General features: G+C 50.6%; 2 protein-coding genes across 4 annotated transcripts; one reads left to right on the top strand and one right to left on the bottom strand.

Annotated features, from left to right (window-relative positions):
* The first annotated feature begins 1,387 nt into the window (after nucleotides 1-1,387).
* Nucleotides 1,388-4,100, top strand: SLC51A (solute carrier family 51 subunit alpha). The gene is made up of 9 exons (XM_042042047.1): nucleotides 1,388-1,535; nucleotides 1,740-1,834; nucleotides 2,219-2,373; nucleotides 2,490-2,563; nucleotides 2,639-2,797; nucleotides 2,930-3,041; nucleotides 3,143-3,289; nucleotides 3,489-3,594; nucleotides 3,716-4,100. The coding sequence occupies exons 1-9, from the start codon at nucleotides 1,501-1,503 to the stop codon at nucleotides 3,850-3,852; spliced, it is 1,020 nt and encodes a 339-aa protein (XP_041897981.1). The 5' UTR covers nucleotides 1,388-1,500; the 3' UTR covers nucleotides 3,853-4,100.
* Nucleotides 4,101-5,130: 1,030 nt separating this feature from the next.
* PCYT1A (phosphate cytidylyltransferase 1A, choline) lies at nucleotides 5,131-24,956 on the bottom strand. Of its 3 annotated transcripts, none has more exons than XM_042042044.1 (9): nucleotides 24,902-24,956; nucleotides 18,141-18,281; nucleotides 15,319-15,418; nucleotides 13,229-13,345; nucleotides 11,238-11,389; nucleotides 10,358-10,436; nucleotides 9,494-9,636; nucleotides 8,275-8,463; nucleotides 5,131-7,693 (listed from the first exon to the last, which is right to left on the bottom strand). In XM_042042044.1, exons 2-9 carry the CDS (start codon nucleotides 18,255-18,257, stop codon nucleotides 7,487-7,489), a joined length of 1,104 nt encoding a protein of 367 aa, XP_041897978.1. In that variant the 5' UTR covers nucleotides 18,258-18,281; nucleotides 24,902-24,956; the 3' UTR covers nucleotides 5,131-7,486. The 3 variants fall into 3 exon arrangements, with proteins under 3 accessions (XP_041897978.1, XP_041897979.1, XP_041897980.1); XM_042042045.1 differs by lacking the exon at nucleotides 24,902-24,956 and adding an exon at nucleotides 24,871-24,889; XM_042042046.1 differs by lacking the exons at nucleotides 8,275-8,463; nucleotides 24,902-24,956.
* Nucleotides 24,957-25,437: the final 481 nt, after the last annotated feature.

Here is a 25,437-nt window from a genome sequence, read left to right as displayed (position 1 = left end):
GGGCTCAGCTTCCCCGGGGCCAGGGATACGTGCAGATTGTCCCTGTGCTGATGGACCACAGAGGGATGAGCACCAGGTGGATGAACAGGACAGCAGGACTGCCATGACATAGCCTGCAGTGACTGTCACATAAAGGCCAGCACAGCAGATGTGACAGGAGCTGACGTGTTTCTTCAGCCGTATGCAATACTGGTGATACTGGTGTGGCACAGGGGTGCTGGGTGGGGGGCCCCCATTGGTCCCGTGCACTCCGTGGGGCCAAGAGCAGCCATGGTGAGGGCCCTGCTTGTGTAACGTGTGGGTGAGTGTGTGTGAGTGCAGAGGGCTGGGTGTGCAGCATGCAGTGTGCCAGGTTAGGTTACAGCATATAGGGCAGGAAAGGGTATGTACAGTGTGTAGGGACAGAGATACAGGGCTTGGTTAATGGGGCTGAGGGGAGGGGAGTGCCAGGTGTGCACAGCACCTTGGAAATGCACTGAGTCTTCATAGGATTCCCTCTTCCCCCATCCCATTCCCATGGCCACTGAAGCATCCACACCCATTCCCTTTCCCTGGCCCGTCCCCACCATCCCATTCCCATGATGACAGCAGCATCCTGCTCCTACAGCAAGGTGCAGAGCACCCATCTGGGGTCTTGGTGCCACTCTGGCTTCAGCAGGAGCCCCCTGCCAGAGGGGCAAAGGGCAGCGGTTCCAAGGAGACCCAGTACAAACCAGCACTCATTTTCCTTGACGGGTTGGGAGAACACCTGGAGCCGTGGACACTCCTGGGACCCATGTGGATTCTGGGATCCATCTAAGACAAAGATACGCTGTTCCTCATGCCTAAGGCCTCAACTCCCCACTCAGACTGTTCCATCCAACCCTCTGGTCCCCTCCCCAGGCCAAGATGCTGCTGCTGTCCCGAGGCCAGAGCTCTGAGCGCTGGGCCAGCCCTGCCCTCTAGTGCCGTTGGAGGTGCTCCCTGCAGGGCTCAGCCCCGGGCTCCCTGGAGCTGAGCCACCCAAAGTCCTCCCAGGGCCCGCAGAGCGGAGCAGGGGCTGACAGGCTTCCCACCGGCCCGCGGCACCACCTCCCACCCCCGCACTGCTGCTGAGGAGACATGAGGACACGTCCCAGACCCTCCATGGCATCACCAGCCCACGTCCAGGCTGCCCGAGGGTGCAGCACTGTCACCCCAGCACCGGTGCCCTGCGCCCCTAGCCCTGGGACACGCAGGCGTGCCGGCACGGGTGACAATTGCCTTCCCGGCACCCCGGGTCGATAACCGGGTGGCCAAGGCCCTCGGTGGGCCGGGACGGCGTGGGGCCACGCCAATGGGTGCCCGCAGCGGCGGGAGAGGGAGGGAAGCTCTGGAGGCTCTGGTTAAACTGGAACGAGGCGCGGCATCGTCCCGCGGTCCCTGCCCTGGGGACTCTGACCCCGTGGGCCGGCGAGGGGAGCTGAGGCAGGCGGTGACGAGCAGCCCCACAGCCACGGAGCTAGCAAGGAGCTGAACAGCATGGATCCCACTTTGGAGCTGGCAGATGACCCTAGGTGAGTGCTGGAGACCCCCGTGCCGTTTTGCAGCCAGGCAAATCCAAATTTTTGGAGCAGAATTTTGGATTATGCATTCCCTCTGTAAAGGAAGGGAGACGTATGGCGGTGAGGCAAGCCAGCCAGGGGACTACTCGGACCCTGCGGGGCTCGGTGTCCCCGTGTCCCTGCGGCCCCGTGCAGCACTCCCGTTCTGCTCCCCAGGTTCTCCCGCCCTTTGGTGGAGATGCTGATCAGGAACTTCAGCGTGCCGGCAGCCTGCTTCTCCCTGCCGCCCGCCTCCCGGCAGCTGCTGCACCGTAGGTGGGGGGACGCGGTGGGGAGGACCCTCCTGTTGTCGCTGGCGGGAGCAGGACAGGGATGAAGGTGGTAGGGGGGCTGTGTCAAGTGCAGGCAGGGAGCAGCCCCAGAAGTCAGAAGTGGGGCCGCTGCCAGGGTCTTGGCCTCCCATCCTGGTCCTACCTGCAGGAACGGGGACAGCCCAGGGAAGGCCAGCACCGGGGCAGGTGACATGGGACAGGGAGCAGCAGGGCAGAAGCCCCAGCTCTGGCATAGACATGTCCAGGGCGTGGCACAGAGCTCCCTAAACCTGTGGAGTGGTGGGTCGTGGGGCAGCTCCCTGCAGTAGTGGCCCCAGGGGGGACAGGACAGGATGAAGACAGCTTCTCAACCTTCCCTGGCAGAGCTGGACATGGCCCAACTCATCATCCTGGGCCTCTGCACCATTATGACACTGCTGTCGGTTGTGATCTATGTGGAAGAGGTTTTGTACCTCACCCGCAAGATCCGCTGCCCCATCAAGATGAAGACCCTCTGCTGGAGCAGCTCAGCCCCCACGGTGAGCTGGGCTGTGGGGGTGCTGGGGGGCATCACCCTGGGGGGCCAGGGCCACCCAAGGGATGCCAGCCCACACGAGTGGGGAGTGTCAGTGTGCCAAGCTCGTGTGTTCCCCAGGTTGTGTCGGTGGTCAGCTGCTTCGGCCTGTGGTTCCCACGCTCCATGATGGTGGTGGAGATGGCTACCACGGCGTGAGTATCACCCACCCTGGGACAGGGGCACCACAGAGCCCACAGGGCTTGACCTGCCTTCCTCCTCCTCCCCAGGTACTTCGCTGTCTGCTTCTACCTGCTGATGCTGGTCATGGTGGAGGGATTTGGCGGGAAGGAAGCGCTGCTCAGCACTCTGAAGGACGTGCCCATGGTGATCAGCACTGGGCCCTGCTGCTGCTGCTGCCCCTGCCTGCCCCGAATCACCATGAACAGGTGAGGGAGAGCTGGGATAAACCTCTGCCCCTGGAGGGCTTTCACTCCCTGTTTCTGTTGGGCTGGAAGAGAAGTCCCTGGGCAAGGGACTTGGGGACCTCAGAGTGCTATTGGTCTCTCTTGCCATGCCAGGAAAAAGCTTAAATGGATGATGCTGGGGACTTTCCAGTATGCCTTCTTCAGGGCAGTCGCTGTCTTCCTGGGGCTGATCCTGGCTGCCGATGGGAATTACAACCCTGCTGACGTGAGTGCCAGAGCACAGGGATGGGCAGGTTGATGACCCAGACAGGAAGCCTCCACCTGAGCTTTGTCAGCCCAGTAATGTTTTCTGTGCGTCCCCCTCAGATTTCAGAGGAGAGCGTGGCCCTCTGGATCAACACCTTGGTTGGCGTCTCCACCCTCTTTGGGCTGTGGGCCCTCGGCATCCTCTTCCGGCAGGCCCGGCTGCACCTGGCTGAGCAGAACATGCAGGCCAAGTTCACCTGCTTCCAGGTGAGCCCCCGTCCTGCCCAGCTCCCTCCTAGGTGAGGGGCTCCTGCAGCACAGATGGGATGAGGCGGCATGAGGGAAGATGCTGGGGCAGGAGCCACTGTTGGGCGAGAGCCCGGCCAGCTGCGGGACAGTGGGGAAGGTGAGGGGTGGGAGCTGGGCAGCAGCACAGCCCTCACCACTGGGGTGTTGGTGGTCGCAGATCCTGCTCCTCCTGACGGCGCTCCAGCCTGCCATCTTCAGCATCCTGGCCAACAACGGCAGCATCGCCTGCTCGCCACCCTTCTCCTCCAAGGCCAGGTCACAGCGTAAGTCAGGAGATGGGGGACAGCTCAGTGCTCCTGGCTGAGCCCCTCCATCACATAGCAGGGCATGAGGGGTGGGCATGGTGGATGAAGGCAGCTTCAAATGACCCTTCTGCTCTTCCAGAGATGAACGTACAGCTGCTGATCCCGCAGACCTTCATCCTGGCGGTGCTGACGCGGATGTACTACCGCAAGCAGGATGACAAGCCAGGCTACCAGCCTGTCAGCTTCGCACCCGCAGGCGCCGACGTCAAGGCGTGAGCAGGAGGGAGAAACTGGGGTGCCAAGGGGCAGAGTGAGGTGAGGGGCTGGTCTACCCTGCATAACCTTCTCCTACTCCCGTGGCCCTGGGGAGCTGCTGGCAGCAGAAGAGGCAGAAGGGGAAAGGGCATCTTGGGACAGAATGAAACAGTCTGAAACCTAAAAGCCATAAACCAAGGGGGTCCATGGAGCTGCCTCCAGCCCTGAGGCTGTTGTCTAGCACTGAGTAAAGATAAATTTTTACTTGAGTCTTGCATTGGTGACTGGGTTCATATTACCTCTGCCTAGGCTGGGAGGCAGATGACTCCACACAGGGGTAGGAGGATGGAGCCCAGACCAACATAGCCATAGCATGGGACTGTCATGGAATGACCAACACCCAGCTGTGACACTGAGCTCTGGGTGCTGCTGGCTGGGGTCCCACAGCCAAGGCAAGCCCACGGCAATGGTGATTTCTCCAAGGCATTGGGATGGGTCTGGCCTGTCCCCTGGGCACGTTCTCCATGGCACTGGCTGCTCCTGAGAGCACAGAGGGAGCATCCACATCTGCCAGTCAGGGGCCAGGCAAAGGAAGGAGCCTTGAAACACCTTCGTAACATTGGCAATTAGTTAATGCTGCCTTGACCAGCCTTGGTCCAGTACCAGTATCTGCTGTAGAAGTGGAGATAGACATCAGGAGCAATGACAACTTGGAGAAACCACTGGGTAATCTTTTGACCCCAAGTGTTCATTACTGACAGAGGCACAACTCAAACCATGGTTTCAAATGAGCAGATCACAGGTTAAAAAGTTGCAGCACTTTCCGATGCTCTTGCTTCTACCACCATCCCTGGCACCTCTCAGCTCTGTCCTGTTGCTGGTGTTCTCTACCATCAGAAAATCCTCTCCCAGGAGCACACAACCCCAGATCTACAGAGGAAGTGAGACAGGGCTGTCTCACATGCGTAGATGCCTCTGGATTTAGCAGTGTCAAACTCCACAGCGTTCTTCACTGTGTGCTAGTAAAGTTTTGTTTTTTCACTGCACATTTTACTTCATGCTTAGTTCAAGCATGTCTCTTTTGAATGCTTCTTTTGAAGAGTGAGGGATGGGTTAGAGTTGTGCAGGACAGCCCTGGAGCAGCAGCACTGGGTGTATCTGTGGGTAACAAGATGATCCTGAGGAACTTCGCTCGTGTTTTGCTGAAAGATCCTATTCCTGATAAAACATGACAGTGCTGGAGAAGACTGGTCCAGCAATCCAGGAGAAAACAAAACAAAGGAAAAGAAAAGACTAGACTGGGATTTCAGTGTCCAATTTAATTTCAGTGCAAGGAGGAAGCAGGAATTATTGGTTACAAGAAACAGCTGTTATTCCAAGCTACACGTAAAACCATGGCTGGCTTCTTATCAACCACCCCAGATTTTGCAGAGAGACCAAGTATGTTAAGGTCTCTGCAGAACAAGCCACCATCCAAAACACCACTGTTACCCAAACTTACAGAACACTGTTGCATAACTTGTGTTTAAAACAGTAGTAAGGCTCTAAAGCAGCTTGGCCTTTGTGATCCAGCTCAGGGAAGCAACGCAACATCCACACTGAGGGAAGGGTGAGGAAGGGAAGGTGGGGAAGAGGAGGGAAGAGACAATGTGGGTGATACAAAGGAAGTGCTCTACCACCCATAAACCAGGGGATTAACAACTGGCTTCTACCAAGTGACTGTTATTTGCTCCTTAACAGCTTAAAATCCACAGCAGCCAGCCATGCTCCTACAGCTGTGCACATCCCTGCTGAAAGAGGTCCAAGTGGCAGATTAGTGATCCCCAAAATACCCTTTCCCATACTGGTTCTGGCCTCAACAGAAGCGCAGAACCTCTGTCAAGCCCTTCGGGCAGTGTGACAAAGGACCATCAAGATAAAAGCTGGAAGGAAGCTGCAGCCTGTTCCTACCACAGGCCATCATGTGTCCTGGAAGCACCACAGTGTGCAGAGCTTGTGGCAGCACTTCATGAGTTTCCTCCTTGCATGTGCTGCTCCCCAAGCCTCACATCCTACTCTGGAGACCTCCCTGCGGCATTGCTGACTGGGCTCTGAGCTGTCCTCTGTTCCCAGCACTGCAGGACACAGGCAACTTGGCCCAGCAGCTCCACCCAGAGACAGTAGGTATCAGAGGCAAGCCCTGACAGAAAAGCTCCACAGGTACACGACAGCAAGGCCAGTCCTTCCAGCACTGGCTGCAGGACAGGGTGCATCATCCTGCTCTGCTCAGCCAGGGGGAGTGCAAGTCTCCTTGGGGAGCCACAGGCCACAAAGCTCAGTGTGTATCACAGACATGACAACAGGCACAACTTCGGGCATGGACTCAAATGAGCATTATGTGTTTAAATAACCTTAAAAAGCTGCAGCACTCTCTGATGCTCCTTCCATCCTGCCCCACGGAGCAGAGTGAGCAGGCATGGATTTGTGCATGTACTGCACAAGCCAGCTAACTGTCACACAGGGCTGGGGCCCTTCACTGGGGTAGAACGTGCCCTTCATCCGTCCAGCTGCACACACTGACATGGGCAGCAAACTGGCTGCCCCTAGAGCAGCGACTTCATGGCACCAATGTAAAGGACTCCTCCAGCCCCTAGAGCACAGCAACTGAAACAGACCAACACACACAGAGCACAGTGCTGAGGGGCCGTTTGGACACACACTAAAACGTGTAACACACCACAGACTGGGACAAGGAACTTCTCAAAACAGTACACACATTCATTTCCTACCTGGGCTCTGACACACCCAAGGAAATGCACGACAGTAAGTGCCCTGAAGCAAAGATTCATCCTCTTCTCTCCAACAGCAACTGAGGGCTCAATTTTAGCTCAGGATTTAGCAGTCTTGTTAAGATTAGCTGGAAAAGCCTTTTCCCTGCAGCCCCTCTATACGGAGCTGTGCATGCTGTGCACTTGACGGGGTGTGCCACTCTACAGTGCTGCAAGTCCTTCCCGGGTGTAACTCCTGCGTGCCAAGCTGGTACCCCCTGCCCAGCACGTCCTCACTGCGACACGCTGGGAAGCTCAGTTAAGAGGCATGTGAGCACTACAGGGGCTGCTGGATAGATTCCTATCGGCTCCAGCCCAGCAGGGATGTCTCTATTTCCTAGAAGCCTCATTACACCACTGCTTCGTGCGTGCTCTTGAGGTCATGCTGGTTGAGGAACTGAGGGGTCTTTCGTTTGGCAGCGGCACAGATGCTGCCTGGGGGTGTGGGGATAAGACAAGAGGAGCCGAAGGAAAGAAGAGACAGATGGGTCTTCCCACTCTCCCTCTTGCCTGAAGGTTTAACATGGGAAAAGAAACCAAAAGAAAAGCCACGCTTGAGTGCTATTCTTTGCACTTTTAACAAATATTTCCTTAAAATATAAAAACCATCTTCACCCTGGAAACCGCTAGAACGTAAACAATAAAAAGGGGATTTGGGGAGAAGAAGGGAGAGGAGGTTTGAATGTGCTTCCAGGCAGCAGCCCTTGCTAATAGCAACAGGTGCCTCCAAGGCCCTGTGCTCACCATCAGCCCTGTTCCTATGGCTCTCTTGCTCATTTAGAGTTCCCCAGTGGGTCTGGACTTAGGATTCAGCAATTAGCAGTCCGCAGCAAATCCTGGCAGGTAGGTTAATCCTCTTCATCCTCACTGATGTCATAGGTGACTGCAGACTCGTTCCTGGAGCGGTTGGCAGGTGAGGAAGGAGGAGTCTTGGTGGAAAAGGGCCAGCGGAAGGAGGGAGATGGGGAGCGGTCGTGCGTGGGGCTGCTGCTGGGACTCTGCTTTGGGCTGATGGCCTGCAGCATCCGGCCCTTGCCCTCCTTCAGCATGTGTTTCTGGTGATGGAAGCAGCAGGACAGTTAGCATGGTTTACAGTCATGGACTTGGAGACTACTTACAGCCTGTCCTTTTGAGCACATTTTGAGTTGTGTCCCTTCAGTACCTCGTGCAATCTAAGAGCAGAAAAAGCCCGAGCATCACTCTGGGCTTTGGGAACTGCACAGTGTAATCACCACCCATTTTCAAGCACTTCTAACATAAAATGCCTGAGATATTCATCCAGCAGTGCAGGAAAGCCTGGCATAAACAAGTAGCTTCAGACTCATCTCAGGCCCATGACAAAGTGACCACCATCCTCTTGGCAGCTCAGTGGTCAGCAGGGCACAAGGTGGAGTTTAGAGGCCAGCTTGTGAGACAGAGGAGCTTTTCACTCTACAATGTAACTGGCATTATCTTGTTGGCAATGGTGAGTACTCCCTGAAAACAGGCTGCCCAAGCCTGGGACAACTTGTCTGGAGACTGGCAGCACACTGAGCACAAATGCCAAACCTTTGCTCTGCAGACTCTGTAGAAGCTCTACAATGTCTGTTGATGTCTCCAAAATTCCCTTTCCCCTTTTCCCAGAGCAACTCCTTACCAATGCACCTTCAGGGCCAAACATCTCCAGGAAATTGCCAATGAACTCCCGGGACTTTTCTTCCCATTTCTGAATGAGATCAATACTCTTCTCTTCCACTTTCTGGACAAATTCCTTTGACTTCTCCTCTACATCCTTCACCCTCTTTTTCACCTTATCCACGCGTTCCTGGAGGTGGTATTTTTTCTCCTGCACAGAGAGTGGTGGATCAGAAAACAGCTCACCAGATTTGAGTGGCGACCAACTCTGCTCTGTGTTACCACACTCAACTGCTGCTTGAGACTCAGCATCTGCATTAGTCTGGTGACACTTCTCCTTCACTTCCATGACACTTCTTCCCTAGACTGCATGGCAGACACAGCAGGGCTGTGAGACGCTCTGTGGCAGGCACTGGCACAGTACACAAAGCAAGACTAAAGCCAGAGATAAGCACTATCTAATAGGAGTGCATGGGAGAGGGAAATATTTATACAGCACACAGATCAGATTCAAGTGACTTGCTGTAGGTCTCTCTGCATATCACAATGGCACCAGTCTTTCTGCTGGGTGTTTTTAAACAGCGGCAGAGTTATGTGCCAAAGAGAGGTCAAGCAGCTGTTACCTCTCCTATTTCATTCATTGTTGTTCAAAGGCACAGTATCTGAGTGATAAAAAAAATGTTTATGACTTTACTTCCAACATCAAAAATATCTTCTGCCATGTATTCTTCCTGAGGACTAGAGCTGCTCAGCACAGGATAAGGGCATGTTCTTCTGTCCTACCCAAGCACTGCTGCTCCTGCAGCTCCAGGAAGGGAACAGTACAGTGGAAACAGCATCAGATTTTATCCTAAAAAATGACTCTACCGCAAGGAGGTGGCTGGGGGAAGAGGAGAGAGATGAGACAGTAGCTGCTGTCAAGAACAACTTACTCTTCATTCAAGGTAACACACATTTTGCCACACACTCTCCAGATCTTTCAATAGGTCAGACATCACCAAGACATTTCTGACAAGAGAGCAGTATTAGCAAACCCCCAGTTCCTCCAGGGAGTGTGTCCCTGAGGCAATTTCAGGGGTGGAAGAAGTCTAATTTCTACTCCAAGGACACTGGTTTGGTGCAGCTCTGCAGACAGGCCTTTCACTGGCACATGGCAGGACTGTGCTATCACTAAACTAGATCTCTTCACACTTTGCAAGACTCTGGCTCCCGCAGGTGTGGTGAGACCCACTTCAACTCACATTTATGAAGCTGACATTGAGCTCCTTGGCCGTGTAGCCCCGCTGCAGGTTCCGTCTGGCATAGACGTCGTAGTCCCGCACGATGCGTGTGATGATGTCGGACGTGGAGATCCCCTCAGTCCTCTGGGTTGGTGCAAACATGCCTAAAGTTGGGGAACAGGACCCAGGGCAGCTCGAGCAAGACACATGGCAAAAAGCTACTGCCACCTCTATTAGGAAATAATCTCTCCCATCAAGAGCTCACTTCCTAACTATTCTCACAACTTTGTCCTTAAAAGTACAATACCAGAGTCATCCTTTCTGGGACACCTAAGTAAAACCAAAACATGCCAAAACCCTGTCAAAATATCAGGTATTCCAATGAAAAGCTCTTCACTTTAGCTGGTTTAAATATTGACTATAATCTACTGCATACAGAGTAGTGTGGGGACAAGGACAGGACAAGGGGTCCTACAATTTAACGGATGGAAATATAGCACTCTGATGGCTGAGTTTGGACAGATATAAAAAAGCTGCACCACCAGTGAATTTTACAGCAAACAGCTAGAGATGCCCCTCTGCCAAGTCCATGAGACTCCTCATTTGTGGGAATCCCTAAGCCAAACCGTAGTATGTTTTCAAGAGGTTGCTGTTAATTCAATCAAAATAACTAGATTGAAATTAGGAATTAATGCTGGGCCATGCTTGGGCTGGGACATGGAACAGTCCTAGTACTATGAAGCAAGGCCCAGAGCTGCTTCTTCCTGCCCCCAGAGCCTCCTGGGCAGACCTTGTTCCCAGAAGGGCATAATCTTGCATTACAGAGGTACAGGAGAAACTACAGATCTTTGTCAGGAAGCCCTAGAAAATTTGAAGGGGACCCACCTGCTTCTTTTATATGCTTATAGACATCATCACTGCCAGCAGAAGAGTAGGGGATGTCATCATGTGCAACAAAGTCGATCTGAAAATTAAAAAAGCAAGTCAACATTTTATCGGGAATGTGCAGATCTCCTGCTGCTGTCGGAAGATGGTAACTTTTGGCTCAACACCTCCACTCAGGGGTGTGAGAGAGAATAGCAAGACACTTCCCTCTGTTACAATACAATACAGAGCAGTCCCAAGTTTTTAGTGGCAATTGCCTGTGAATTGTAAACACATGACAGAGAGGGAAGAAAAGGCTGGGAATAAGGACACAGCTGCTTTAAGCTCCACAGGGAAATGGCTTGTTAGTGGCAACAAGGGTAAACTAAGCAAGCTCCTCTGGAGACTCCTTCACCTCCCAAAGCTGTTCAACAGATGTTAGAGATTCCTTTCACTTTATCTCACCAACTGATAAAAGGCTTTCAAGACAGCTTGTATGGTCTCCTGTGGCAGGGAAGCTGATGTATATCTAGGCTGCTCCTGCTGTAAGCAGGGAGTTGGACCAGACAGCCCCCAGAAATCGCTTCCAACCTATGTAATCCTCTCTGTACTGCATTTCACACCTATCTATAACCAGCACCAACTTCTGAAACAGCGAGAACCCTCTCAGGCTTTTTCACTATGTCACAACCTCTACCTTATTTTAATAGTACCTGCCAGCTCAGCAAATGCTTCTACACTCCCAAGAAACCAACTCAATTCCCATAACCCAGTTCATTCTATATATAAGGAGCTTCAACAGTAACAGTTTGCTCAGGCAGAGGTCACCCCCAAGGATGAATTCTTGCTGTAAACAGAGAGGCTAATCGAAATTCCAAACAGATCAGGTGTCACAAATTACCCTGTGCTCTGCCAGGAACTCAGGCGTGAGGGTCCAGGGCGCATTTCTCACCACCTCGTCCACATAGCGACAGTGCTGCACAGCATCATAGCGCTCGTTTTCATTCATTACCGTGAAACCCTTGAAGTTGTGGGTCAGCTCATCACTGCAGACTGGAGAAACAGGCAGAGAACACTGAGTCTGAGCCACTTACCCCAGTGACTTACAGTAAAAGGACCTTGCCCACACCCCTGCTGAACCAGGCAATGCCAGCAGCTGACAGAGGCTGGCACTGGTGCTTCCAAACCCAGCTCTTCCAGCCACAAAGCACCAGGAACAGGGAGCGCTGCAAGGCACTAAACTCCCGAGCAATTCTGGGCAGGCTGTTTACAACACTTATCAAGAAAACCAGACAACACAGAAGACAACTCTCCTATGCAAAACAGCACCTGGGGGCCTGCTGGGAAGAAATCCGCTTTAAAAGCAATGGACGTCTCAGGCTTGGAAAAAACTCACTGCCTAAACTTCTGATTTTATAAAATGCCAAAGCACAGTCTAGCTCTTGGAAAGTTAAGTTAAAACAAAGGGGGAGTTCACAGGAAATCAAGTTAGCTTAATTATTATGTTCTATGAGAAAGTAAATATTGAGGAAGGAGTTCTATTTGATTATCAGACTCCAAAGTAAACAAGGCATTACCAGTCTCACTGGTATTGGATGTATTTACGTTCTAGACAAACAGATGATAACGAGTGGGTGAGATTGGTCCCTGCTTGGAGCTAATTTTGGGGGCTGCAGCCTCTTGTCTCAGTCCTGGTGTAAGGGCAGCAGTTCATTGTCTTCCTCCTCACCAGTCTCCCAGAGGCACAGAGCGTGGTTAACACTCCTTGCTACTTAAACATGTTAATAGTTTGACCTGAAGTTATTTTCCTGTTTGTTGTACAGTGTTTATGTACATGGGGATGTCTTTCAGCCTCTAAGATTTCTAAGCTCAGGGCAGTTTGTAGGTTGGAGCAACCCTTGCAGCTCTCCTCCCTCCCTTCCCCTTCCAGACACTACTGTAGCACACATACCACTATAAAAATGCTCTCAGCAATGAATGAAAACTGTGATAAGGAAACAAACCACCCAAGGATGTTATAAGCGTCCTATGGCAGAGTCAGAATTTCACTTTGCTTCACAAAGATACTGGGAGTTGAGAAGACCAGTTAAAGGTATTTTCAGTTCTCATACTTCAGCACCATTATGCAGCCTGACCAGGGGTCAGCTCCTGACAGACAACACGCACAGCCTGATGTGTCCTTAACAGGGGTGGAGGGACGAGCACAGAGGCACTGCCTGGGCAGAAGCCCATGTACTGCAGCAGCCAGAAGAGGGGTATCTTTTTTCCTGTTATATTCTGGAAGGAGCCTGGCTGAAACACCTCAGCTAGATTCAGGCACTCAGCAGGATATTCCTATGACCTATGACCGAACAGACAAAATGGGGAACTTCTGTTTGGAGAAAGATGGGCTCACTGACTTCCATGTGTCCAGGCACATGCCCAAGAAACCACTGTGATCTCCATGCTCCCAATGGGATCTGTTTGGCATTAAGCAATCTCCAGCAGGAAATTGGAGCTGGAGAGTGACTTGCAGGGCATTACAGGTGACACAAAGCAGCCATGGAGGGACTCATACTTTAGCTGTCTCATTCAAGAGTCAGATGCTCAATTATCCCTAATGTATTTTGATACTCAGATGTGCAACTCACCTGTATCTGTCACAGAATTGAAAGGTCAAATTAGAACAGCACAATCAAGAATCTTTTCCTTAAGCACTCATTTGGTACAGGATACCTTTCTGCAAACATATCCAACCCTCAATGTTTTGCAATAAGACTCCAGCAACACTTGGGACAAGTGTCTACAGTGAGAGCCACTGAGGCCACAAAGACAAAACCCCTATATGCACAACCACAGACAGAGCTAAACTGTACTCCTGCAACAGCCAAAGTCAACAAGGTCACTCCTTACCTCCAACAATGAGGTATGTGTTTGGGAAGAGATTCTTCGCTTGCATCAAGGCCCGGGCATGTCCAGAGTGAAACAAGTCAAATATTCCATCGGCATAAACTCTGACAGGACGATCCACTGTGCCAAAGGGACAGAGAGACAGCTATGAATATGCCTTCCTGGAGAAGCAACTGCTGCTCATACTCATGTTTGAGGACCTTCTGAAAGTCATGGAGGTGCTACAGAATGCAGCACCATAGCCAGGACAGAATTGTGAAGATAAATGCCTGGCTCTCTGCCTTCCCATATGGAAACAAATGGAGCGGAGTACAGAGCTGAAATACAACCACATTCAAAGACAGACTGAAAGCCTACCATGTATCACCCAAACAAGGTGAAGGGAGACCAAGGGGAAAGCAAACCCTGAACATTTCCCTGCTATGGAAATCCAAATACAGAATTAACTGCAGAGGGGAACTGGCCCAAATATTTCACACGTGCCTGATTTGCTCCTGCCTACCAGGATGGCATTTCAAGACCTTTACAGGATCCTCCTCTGCAGCCTGCTGCCACAGCCACCAGTCTGGTTGAGGTACCAGCATCAGTAGCTCCCCCAGACCCATGCAGTGTATGGCTTTTTTCAAAAACACAGCTGGACTAGTCAAAGAAAAGCAGACACAATTCTTCTGAACCACTGGCATTATCAGCTAAATCCATAGAAATACTACTACTACTACTACTACTACTACTGAGGAACCAAAATTCCCTCAGGCCACCTCTGCCAGGGGAAATTGTAGCTCAGTTCTTTGAGGTCAGCACAGAGGTAAAGTGAGATAGTCTGCGCTGCCATGTAGTAGTGGGAGGCTTCTGATCTTGGGACCACACAAGACCACGGTCCTCTTGCTGCTGGTAACCAAAAGCCACTGTCTTGGTATGTGACACACTTGGGAACAGCCTGGTGCTCCCTTAGCCCAGTTCAGACAGACAGACTCAGAGGAGTGGTGAGCAGAGGCGCACCAAACCTGCAGCGAAGACGGGGCAGACAGAAGACCTGGCAGGAAGCTGAGACCCCATGGGTCTGGGCAGGGCCCTGGAGGTACCCAGAGACAGAGCTCAGGAGGCAGCAAGAAGAGGAGTTGATGCAATGGTCAAGGCTGTTAAGTTCAAGCAGAGAGGTCAGCTTGAGGACAGCCTCTTACAACCATTCTTTAGTAGTTCTAAAACCTCAATCTGAAGATGCCAGGAGGCTCTGAAGAGCCAAGGATTTGGAGATCTGCAACTGCAAAAGTTTTCTGTATGCTGGAAGAGAGCTGGTGCTGGCAGACCTTTATGAATGTTCATTCACATTCTGGAAACTGGCTGGGACATCCTTCCCTTTCCTCCGTACCTGCAGCAGCTACAGTCCCTGAGCACAAACATGAACAGCAACAAGGAAGTGTGCACTGTATTTTAGTCTTGGCAGGCAGGAGAGCCACCACTGTTGAAATCAGAGACTTTTGTGAAAACTCTGGAGGGTTTCAGCAGGGAAATTAATGCAGACTGTGAAATACACTGGATTTTCAGAACCTCTGGCATGAAACCACAGCCAGGTCTCAATCTGAGCTGGCTCATCTCTCAGCAGCAGTCAAGTAGATACAAGTGCAGCATTTTTATTGTCTCTGTAGCCATAACAGAGAGGCTAGGTAAGACAGCACTGTCTGCACACTCTGGCAGAAGAGGGCAATCACCCTTCAGGTGTCACTTGTGCCTCTAACTCCCCTTCGCACTTGCAAAGAGAACAGTGTTTCTGCCAGCCTGGTTTAGAAAATAAAAGGACACATTTTTGTTGTGAGGTTGGCCTGTGGTGTTTAATGACACTGACTTTAATTCAAATCCAGGCTAGAATGGGACATTCTGGACTAAGATATAAATTAGTTTTACTTGCCCATTTCAAGTTTCAGAAAACATGACTTTTGAAGTGCTTAACTTTAAGCTACCTCAGACAAAGTAGTACAGAAGTGTGCAGTTCTGTAACTCCAAGGGTAGTTTGGTCTCAGAGATATCACAATCATACCCACACCCCCCAAACCCAACATTTATACAATCCCCTTCCAGTCTGTGTTCTTACTTACAAGGGGTCCCTCTCATGGCTTCTTCATACGTCACTCTGATGTATGGCTTGCTGTAGTCAATCTCCACTTCGTCTGAGAACGGAGCTGGTTCCCTCAGTCCCTAAACAGCCAGGGAAGTTTCACTGTGAGAGTGCAAATGTGAGGGCAGTTTACAGTGGCAGCACTGACATTACAGAGTCACTGGGTGACTCACTGTGCCTCTGCACAATTCAGGCACGTGTACTAAAGACTGATCAGTGTAAAACCTCAAAACAGCCCTGCAGAGTGATTAGCCTGAGTTTAGAGAGGAAGAGAGAGAGAAAAGAAGAGTTTAGAAGACAGTAGTTATACTGAACCAAGAAAATCAGAGGCTCAGAACTGCAGCAGCTAAACTCAGGCTTTGGCAAACAGCAATTTACAGCAGCACAAGCCAAGCTTCAAACCTCACTGTCACAGCTCCAGCTCTGCCCACTGCTAAGACTCTGCTATGCCTGAGTGCTTGTGCTGTGATGTACAAACTGTAACAGCTCCTTGATTTGAGTACATGAACGAGCAGAGGAGCAATACCAACCACAGCACTAACTCCCTGTGTGTTGTCACCATTTCTGAGCCATACAAGCGAGACACTGAGTTTGATCTGTGGCAGAGTAACTCCCAACTTCTGCAAGAAAACCCCTCTAGCCTGCTAGCTTGACCACAGCAGTACATTTAATCAACAGCTGAAGTCCAGGCATCATTTCTGGTCTGCTCGGAATAGGAACGAAACATCTGCCCTTCCCATAACAAAACAGCTCAATTTCCTTCCAGCTGGAACGTGTAGGGCTGCAATGGACATCTTGTTCCTGAGGCAGAACACTAGGAAACAAGCTTACAAATCATTACAATACCGTCAAGCTGAAAAATGCTAATCCACAGCTTCCTCTCTGGCTTCCTGTCCCAGTGCAGAATCCTGCCACAGTGTCCAGCACCAGTGCAACCAGAAAAACCGCAGCTATTCTGGTCAGTGTCATTCCTTATTAGAATGTCACTTATAGTGAAATGCACAGGAGAACAGCCACTGACCACTACATTCAAACAAACTGCTACTACTGAACATCTCCTTTAACTTACTGAGGGCTCCACATTTCACACAGCACCTCCTCTACCAGGATCCTCACTGTCAGATAAGGCCTGCAGGTCTCTCCTATCATAACTGCCATTAAGTCTAGGACTGCCATACAAAACTGGATTCTTGACAGTTTAGTTGGCACATACCTGATATGAAGTTAGAAATAAAAGCACAGAAAAACCGTATCAAAATTATCAGAGGAACACAGAGAAATGTCCTCAAAAGGTCCTGCCAGAGTCTTGCCCTTCCCCTGCAGGGCCAGTGAGGGTCAAAACTCAACCTGATGTGCACAATACAACAGGCTTATGTGTCAGCAGGTTTGTTACCACCATCTGCTGCTGAGCCCTGCTGCTTCAGGGGAACATTCTGCCAACAGCTGCTTAGTTGGGAGTGGTAAAGGCTTCAAGGTAATCTCACAGTCAGGCAACACTATTACTCTTGCTATAATAAATAAAACTTTTGCAAAAGGAAGAAAAAAAATCTTTCACCAGAACTGTATTTGCCCTGTGGCTAAAAAACAGGCAGGAAGCTTAGAAAGTGGCTAGATATTACTTGTCTTGTGCTGTTTGCAGATGCTTTATTTCTAACACGGGACAGAGAGTAACAAAGAGCAAGTGACTCCTACGGACTAATAAATAACCTGCACACTTCTCTTTCCTTACTGAAATACGTGGGATCTTTAAGAGGGAGGGTGGGTTTTGGCAACAGTCAAAGACAAAGGTTCTGTGGGGTAAGTCACACAACAGCTCGAGCCTCCATCTGCAATGCCTGCCTCCTCATTTCTCACTGCTGGTGCTGCTCTTACTTCACTATGACCTGTCAATGCTCTGGGACAGGGCTGAAGCCCTCCTGAAGAGCAAAACATTGTCATTGAGGAGGAAAGCTGCAACACATCACCACGTTTTGCCAAGGACCATGACCCCAGTATGACGTGGCAGGGATGGTAGCTGGCTTTTGACAGAGATAAGGAAACAACAACCAGAGCACACGTGATGCAAAGGACAGCCCCAGGAAGGGGGCACAGAAGAACTATAAAAAGCCAATCATTGCAATATTGTGGCAAGGACAAGTTAAAGATAACCTTTTACAGTAGCATTAACTGGATCGGACCCCCTTCAAAAGAGATCCCACTGGCTTTAGCTAGTTAAAGCCGTCCCCAGGTTGATCTAGAAAACAAATCTTTTTGGTTGGTTGTTGCGGTTTTTTTCCTGGACACTCCCAAAGTACCAGCAACATAAATGCTGACCAAGAGAATGAAATGAACAGTGATCTTCCCAGTGCGTCAGAGCGTGGATTCAACAGATCACTTCTGCAGGTGCTTACAGGCTTCAGACCCTCCTCCAGTTCCATTATGTGCTTCTTTGGAGTATTTCTCCCTCCCGGTGGGTCACTTAAAACCCACCTGTAAGAAATGCCTGCTACTTCTCCATGGCTATCTAAGTGCATGTCTGTTTGGCTCAGCTTAAGTGACAAGCCGGACACACCACAAAAGCAGCTTAGTGATGCTTGCCTCAGACCTAATTTAAGTCCATGCTGTAAGTATGTTATTAGTATGAACAAAGGAAGATTCCAAGCTGGATTTGCAAGAAGAAGAGCTATTGTCATTTGCTTCTTCTCCCCTGCCCCCTCCTTCTTTTCTCAGTCCACAGACAAACCACCACCTGTATCTTTTTGCTGTTACAGCTCAGTGTCCTCATCTCACAGGCTCCCAGAATTCTTATCTCTGCTTACTTACGAGTGAGCGTCGGGACATTTTTGGAGGGATTCCATCCAGCTCTGTTGCCCCATTAGGGCCTGATCCATCTTTTCTTCTCTTTCGGGAATTCAGTCTGGAGGAGGTCGGTGGCTCCATCTTGCCAAGCACGTCCAGAAAGAACTGGAACAAAATGAAGGAGGGGGAAAAAAGAAAAAAAAGAAAGGAGATATTTCTCAGTTCTTCCAAAGCAGAATCAGTCAACAGCAGGCAGAGTGTACAGAAGGTCAGTGCAAAGACACAGCCACCTCACAAGGGGCTTAGCCAGTTGTATTCGGCATCAGCTGCCAAGGCTTGACAAACAGTGCCTGGTGGGAATACTGAATCATTTAATGCAACTCAGAGCAGTTCTGCAGAGAGAAGTGTGCAGCAGTCAGCTGGCTGGAGAGACACAGACACAAGGGTTGCAATGCAAATTATAAATCATTACTACGAGGTTAATTATGCTATTTTCACATCTGAAAGGCAACCGAAGGCTTATGGCATGCCCAGTCCACATTCAGCCCTCCTCCAGCTCTCATTTGGATTCTTTACCCTTTACACCCTCCAGGGCAGCTGGTGGGTGTGCTGCATCCCTGTACAGTCTTGAAGAGAGGAAGGAGCAGATCTATGCAGAAGGACAAGGGTGAGGGAAGGGCTCACAACTTAAATGAGTAGCTGGCTAGCTGTTTGCTTTGTCGTTTGTGTAAGACTAAGCTGCAACACCCCAGTGGGGACAGCCCACCTTGGGATGGCTGCCACCATGTTCCCCTCTTGTCCCTTGTCCCCACCGCAATGGTGACTCAGCAGATGGGGAAGCAGCTGCTGACACCACATTAGGCCACACTTACTTCTGGCACTTTATGTACCAATTTGCAATTAGTGGTGGTTCAGCTGAACTGCTTCAGTGATGAACAGACAGACACACGACCAATTTGGGAGAAAAACTGTGACAATTGTAAGGAAGGATGTTATCTGGGCTTTAAGCTGGAGTCACTGAACCTTTCCAAAAGGGCCTGGAGTGTTAGTAACTCCAGCTTCACACAGCTGAAGCAAAAATAGGGATTTATAAGAAGGCATGACGGCGAATATTCGGCTGCTGCAGGAGTTAGAACGGGGTGCTAGATTTGCAAAAACTAAAAAAGCAGCATTATCTCCCTTGTTGACTTGAAGTGTGCACCTCTCCAGCACAGCACATAGCACTTCTGGCCTGCTATTCCCCAGAGCAGCGTGACTCCTCCGCCCAGGAACGATCCTTAGGTGCGTGCCTCAACTCCCTAATAACAAGAGTGGTGCGGAATTTAAAGCATCTCCCCACCCACATGCAGTGGGCGTGCTGGAATGTTAGGTGGGGCAAGTGCAAGGTGTGACAAAGAGCAGATGCCCCTCTGAAGAGCACCTTTCTCCTCAGCAGAGGGGGTCTGCTGAGTGTTCTACTTGGGATGAGCTGGGACTGTCGTCACTACGGGCCACTGGCAAAGCTCCGCAGTTCGGCAGCCAGGAAGGGTGTGCTTTGTGAAAGAGCTGTTAAGTAGCAGATTTAGTGATCGGACTTACTCAAGCACACATGACTCGAGGTTAAGGAATGCTCCAAAGTAACAACTAAAAAGCAGTTTAACGAGATGCAAATACCTCTCCCTCCCCACTGAGCATCAGCATGATGATACCTTATGGACAGTTTTAGGGTCAGACACAGCTGAACTCGTTTGGGGCTACTTACATGTAAGTATCCCTGGCTGCTCTGCTAGGCCTACCACAATGTACTAAGAACAAAAGAGAATCCTAGCTCAGTAGGGAGCCAAAAAAATAGTGTGGAGAAGATAAAAGTGACAGTGAAGAGCAGCCACAAGGACACTTCAGAACTGTGTGACCCATCCAGCACTCACTCCATAATGCCTGTGAGTCAAGCTTGCCGTTTCTCCCATTCCAGTAATTAATTTACTATTTCCTGAGAACAAACATATGGGAGGGTGCAAACACAACCTCAGGCAAAAAGAGTTTGCAACCCTGAGACTCAAGTCTTCAAACATTTAAGGAAACATTTAACTTTCAGGCAAGATCTGTGCTATAAATGCAGCACGTTTAGGAGTGCCTCTGTGAAAACACAGGGTATGACACAAATCATTCTTATATTTTGCAAGGTGTCATCTTGCAAGCATACCCTGCATCAGTCATTTACCACTGTGGTCCTAACAGAAACAATGAGGTTCACAAACAGCAGCAAACATCTGTCTCTGGTTCAAGTAACCCCAGACTTCATTGAAACAGAGGGGGAAACAGCAGCTGATTTTCTTGTTATTTGGTTAAAATAATTTCACTGTGCTTCAAGTCTCCGACCACTTGCTTTCCTTACCTTGGGAGAGAATTAAAAGGTCTGTTAATGTGCTGAATGCAGACATTCTGAACCACTGCCCAGTAAAAGATCAAAAGCAGAGGCTTTGGCACTGAAGCACAGATGTAGCAGCCCCACACATAACCAGGTGAAGCTCTTCCCACGTCAGCCTGGCCCATCAGAGCAACCACACTTCTCTGCACACAAGTACAGTCTCTGCTGAATTAGCACTTTGCTGCTGGGTGCAAATCTCATGGTTAGCCAAAGAACTGCAGGTTACAGCACAGGGCAGGCACTGTCCCAGCTCAGGAGAAAACTCCAACAGCTTCTTCCAGCTCCTCCCACACCCAACCATCTCCTAACTTTTCCATTTCTCAGGGTATACATAGTGAAACAATGGCAAACAACAACTTAAGGTAATGGATTCCAACTTGAAGGATTCTATTATTCGCTGTGTATTAAATCAGCATCAGCTGCACAGCAGCAGCTGCTCTACCCGACATACCAAGTGAGAAACCAGCTTCAAGGGGGGGATAAATATGCTCCATCTGCTCTGACCTTACAGGTTAGATGTTGCTGAAGTAGCCTCTGCAGTGTCCGGACAGCTGGGCGCTTCAGGAGTGACACAGCTCTGTAATTACTCAAATTAATGCAGAAATGAAACAGTAATTTTACCACTATTCAGAACTTCAAAACCTCTGTCCTGTGGCTAGTGCATTTCTGAGAAGTCCTCCCATCACCAAACGTGTCTTCATGAAAAACTGGAAACACACCACACCTTACTGCAATAAACCTACTAATCTTAGAATGCTTCATTTTGACCCAAGGGACTAAAATAGCATCCCAAACAATTACTTACCAACAGTGGGATCCAGCATCTGTAGCTGAGCTTAACACATGAGGACATGGCTTTGCTTCCCCAAATGCGTAAAACACTGCCTGTTCTAAAATTAATTACATTTGCAGCAGATGGGGAAGAGCAAAGAGAAGATAACTCTCAAAGCTCATTCTGAACACTTCAAGATAGAAACCAAGCATAACCAGAAGAAAAAGCCTTGCTGTAAAATATTAACATTGTTCTATTTTAAGGTGTCACCCTCCTGCATTATTGAGTTCATGGCTGAATATGAGAAACTGCTCGCAAGGAGAAAAGCTGGAAGTGCCCTGTTTGGGAAAGCCATGGGCAAATCACAGTCTCTGCACCACTTTATAAGACACTCAGGGCTTTTCTTCTGAAACGTATTTCTTTGGTGCATACTGTATCAAAGAAGGGCCTTGCATCACCTGCCAGCTAACTCACTGAGAGAGAGAGAGACCTGCACAGGCGCGGCAAGGAGCAGTTGACTGCCAGATGGGGAAAGAGTTGCTTTCCCTGTCAGGGAATCACTGAATCCCACTGAAACACAGCCACTTCTGTGAGGGGGAAAAAGGACAAGCATTGATTACTAGAAGAAAAAAAAAAATGTATTGGGAGGGAAGGAATTTTAGACTTCTCCTTTAGTGTCAGTTAACTACACCATCATCAGAGCTGGAATTGAACCACAACACCAAAGTTAACACCTCTGGCAGGTAGAAGAGGTTAGAATAGGCACAGTAAATTTTCCTGCTTAGCCAAAGCCTTATCTCACTGTCTGCATCTTCATGGACAGTGCTGATGTTTTTTAATCTCTGTGGTGTCAGAGAACTCCAGCCTCACACTACACCAGAGAAGCAGTCAGATCTTTCTGTACCTAGGAACATGGATGGCATGAGGACCTGGCCCATCTGCCTTTTGATCTCCTGAAGAACTTCTTGGAGAATATTAACTGCAAACCTACATCAGTAGCAGGATTTCTTCTGCCAGTTCTGCTGCTTTTCACTAGCAGATTTACCTGTGAAGCAAAATAAATGCTGCAACTTAAACTGAAAACGAGCTCACTGTAACAACTCAGTAAATGCTCCAGCCCAAGGCTGCTGGAATTCCCAGCAGGGACCCAGAGCAGCTGGACCAGCGAGGCCCTGGGACACCCACAGCTCCCTGGGTGGCACTGCCTGCTCCAAGGCTGTCCTATCGTCCCTCTGAACTTGGAAGGCGTTGGCACAGTCAGATGTGACTGTCATGTGCTGCTTTGCCTACAAGATCATTGCACTTTACAGGAACAAGATATTTCTCTTCTGCTGACTCATCTGCAGGCAATACTACTAAACTTTGCACTCTGCCAGCTGTCTGCAGAGAACTGCCTTGACACATGGACAGCATGTAAGCAAGAGCCTCAGGGAAAAGGAGTAAGTCCTGTCACTTCACATAAGTCCCTTGCCAGGCTATAAAGTACCAAATCGACCCTACATTCCTCTGCATTCCTTGACCATAGATCAAAGAGAATCCTTTTCCCCCTGTTCTCCCTCACCTGCAACCCCCAGTCTCCAATTAACCTTACTGGTGTGTATCCCTGTGGAGATCTGTGGAGACAGAGACCTGGGAGACATTAATGACAGAAGGCTCATCATGGATCTCTCTTCTATCAGTGCTTAAAAAACTTGCCCAGTCTCCAAAGCAACTTCATGCCCAGTCCGGGCTTGCCAGGCCCAGCTCTGTCCCAGTCTCCAGACTCAGAGCATCTGCCTGGAAAGAGAGTGCTGCTGGCTACAACCCAGCCTGCTCACCTCCAGACAGACTGCGACGCTCCCCACAGTCAGCATCTGCTCCACCTGGATGGTCTAAGCCCTTGTGCCCCTTATAAAGGTTACTGCAGCATCTGGCAGAGTCCTGTCCATTTGTAAAACACAAGCTGCTTCCGCTACCTTGGACGAAGATTAACAAAAGCAGCTGTACCTCAGTGTGTTAAAAGCCACACAAACATATAAAAGGGATTCTAGTTCAGCCGGTGCCACACATTGGTCCAACAGCATCCACACCTTTGCTGTACCTGCTAAGACAACCCCCCAGGCCTTGCATCCCCTACTGGTCCAGGCAGGCTGGTAACATTTTCTCAAGCAGAGTCTGAGTAGGCAGAAGCTCTGGTACCCATGTCCTGCCATCGATGGAAAGATGCTGCTTCACACCAGCAAAGTCCCAAATGGTGTAAGATAATTCTGCCTAACCACAAGTGAAAACAGTTCAGCACGGTCACCTAGATAGTGTTGCTAGGTAATACACACGTAAAAAAGAGAAACTGCTGTCAAGACCTCCTCTGTGAATTCACAGCCTTTCTAGGTATACCATAACCTCCAGGCACTGAGTGTCCCGACATGTGACAGCCTCTGCTGGGTGAGTGAAGCAGCAGAAATAGGGTTTATGCAGAATACCAGAAAAGATACTGTCAGGGACAATGAAGTATGAGAATAGGTGGTCATTCTGACCTGACTTCTGCATCGTTTTGTTTTTAGGGATTAGCAACAGAGCTTTTTGAGACTGGAGATGTAAACCTCCTTTAGTAAGTTTACACGCCAATACCAATTCCTTACTGCAACAGTTATTGTTTGTTGCTCTTGGTACAGTGATTTCAAGAGACTTACAATGCAGACCTTGCAGTGAGAAAGTTCAAAATCAGGAATTTTAGTAATTCTGTAGATACAGCAAATTTCTTTGGGAAATAATGCATGGGTATTTGTCATCTGAATTTCAAAACCAAATACAGTGGCTGTCCTCAGACCCCAGGGTCCTGTAGATGGAAACCCAGCATTACCTGTTTCTGACCAGCCCAACCTTTGCCAAGGTCCTGGTGCTGCAGCAGCACAGGGTGGGGACAGAGGGAAGGCCACCTGCAGCATCCTGCACCTCCCTCCACAGCGAGCGAGGGCAACAGAGGAGCATCACAGCTCTCAGAATTCCTGAGGACTTTTAAATCCAATTACAAAACCATTAATCAGTGAGTGCATCCAGGACTTCGGTGGACACAAAAAGCGGGTTAGAGAGGATGTGCGCCTACGCAGCACTGGGTCACACCTTCCTTCGCCGCAGCCAGGGCCACCTCCTCACTGTCCTCCCTAGGCTTTGACTGTGTCCCCTGGGTGGGGGGATGTCCCCCGTAGCCCCCACGCTCCAAGCCCTGAGGGTGCACTACAAAAGTTTCCCACTGATCTGCCGCTGTCTCCTCTCAGCTGCTAATCCTGCCATCTCGGAGCATCATGCCCGAGTCCCGGCCTCTGCCCAAGCCCCCACAAAGGGGACGCAGCGCATCACGACCACCCCAGCAGACACTGCCCTCTTGCCCAAAGCCAGTGTTCCACGTCCCGACCAACCAGCACCTCCCAACGCGCCCTCCGCCTGTGCCACGGCTACCACGCTGGGAGAGGGGCCCGGGGAGGGACCTGACCGGCTCCACAGGAGGAGCGCGCGGTGCCCTCATGTGCCCCCAACCCAAACCCACCCCAGAGCCGCCGGTGCCGTGACAGGCTCCGCTCCCTGTCCCCTGCACTCATAGCCCCCCGCTGCCGCCGGCCGCCCCCCTACCAGCGCGCCGCCGGCCGCCGCCGCTCCGCAGCCCAGCCCGGTGAGTCCGGCCCCGCCGCCGCTCCCGGCCCCGCCCCTCTCCCGCCGACGCCAACGGGGCGCGGGCGGAGCCGCTGCGTGTCCGCCCGGAACCACGGAAGGGACCGGCCCGCCGCGGGGAAGCCGCGTCCCGGGAAACCGCGCCTGGAAGCTCCGTTCCGGCTCACCACGGTCCTGCCCCGCGGCTCTTCCTATCACAGAATAATATCCTGAGCTGAAAGGGATCCGCAGAGATCATCCAAGTCCAGCTCCTGGCCCTGCACAGCACCATCCCCAAGAGTCACACCAAGTGCCTGAGAGCCTTATCCGAACGCTTTTTGAGTCCACCAGGCTTGATGCCATAACCACTTTCCTGGGGAGCCTGGTCCAGTGCCCGACCACCTTCTGGGGAAAGAACCTTTTCCTGATATCCAACCCAATCCCCCGCCACAACTTCAGGCCATTCTCTTGGGTCCTGTCACTGGTCACCACAGAGAAGAGATCAGTGTCTGCCCCTC

This window comes from Corvus kubaryi, unplaced genomic scaffold (assembly GCF_017639235.1).
Source record: "Corvus kubaryi isolate FWS band 111438036 unplaced genomic scaffold, C.kubaryi_AGA036_p1.0 37397, whole genome shotgun sequence".
In the NCBI taxonomy this organism is placed as follows: domain Eukaryota; kingdom Metazoa; phylum Chordata; class Aves; order Passeriformes; family Corvidae; genus Corvus; species Corvus kubaryi.
Note: the sequence above shows the minus strand (reverse complement) of the source record. Positions and strands in the feature narration are given on the sequence as shown.

What these genes read in the sequence shown, in the direction of transcription:
- PCYT1A (XM_042042044.1), bottom strand. Translation starts at nt 18,257, where the DNA reads ATGGAGCCACCGACCTCCTCCAGACTGAATTCCCGAAAGAGAAGAAAA. An exon ending in AAATGTCCCGACGCTCACTC is followed by an intron (nt 15,419 to 18,140) that starts GTAAGTAAGCAG and finishes CTGGCTGTTTAG; the next exon opens with GGACTGAGGGAACCAGCTCC. An exon ending in TAAGCATATAAAAGAAGCAG is followed by an intron (nt 9,637 to 10,357) that starts GTGGGTCCCCTT and finishes CCCCAACTTTAG; the next exon opens with GCATGTTTGCACCAACCCAG.
- SLC51A (XM_042042047.1), top strand. Translation starts at nt 1,501, where the DNA reads ATGGATCCCACTTTGGAGCTGGCAGATGACCCTAG. An exon ending in CCCCGAATCACCATGAACAG is followed by an intron (nt 2,798 to 2,929) that starts GTGAGGGAGAGC and finishes TTGCCATGCCAG; the next exon opens with GAAAAAGCTTAAATGGATGA. An exon ending in CCAAGTTCACCTGCTTCCAG is followed by an intron (nt 3,290 to 3,488) that starts GTGAGCCCCCGT and finishes TGGTGGTCGCAG; the next exon opens with ATCCTGCTCCTCCTGACGGC.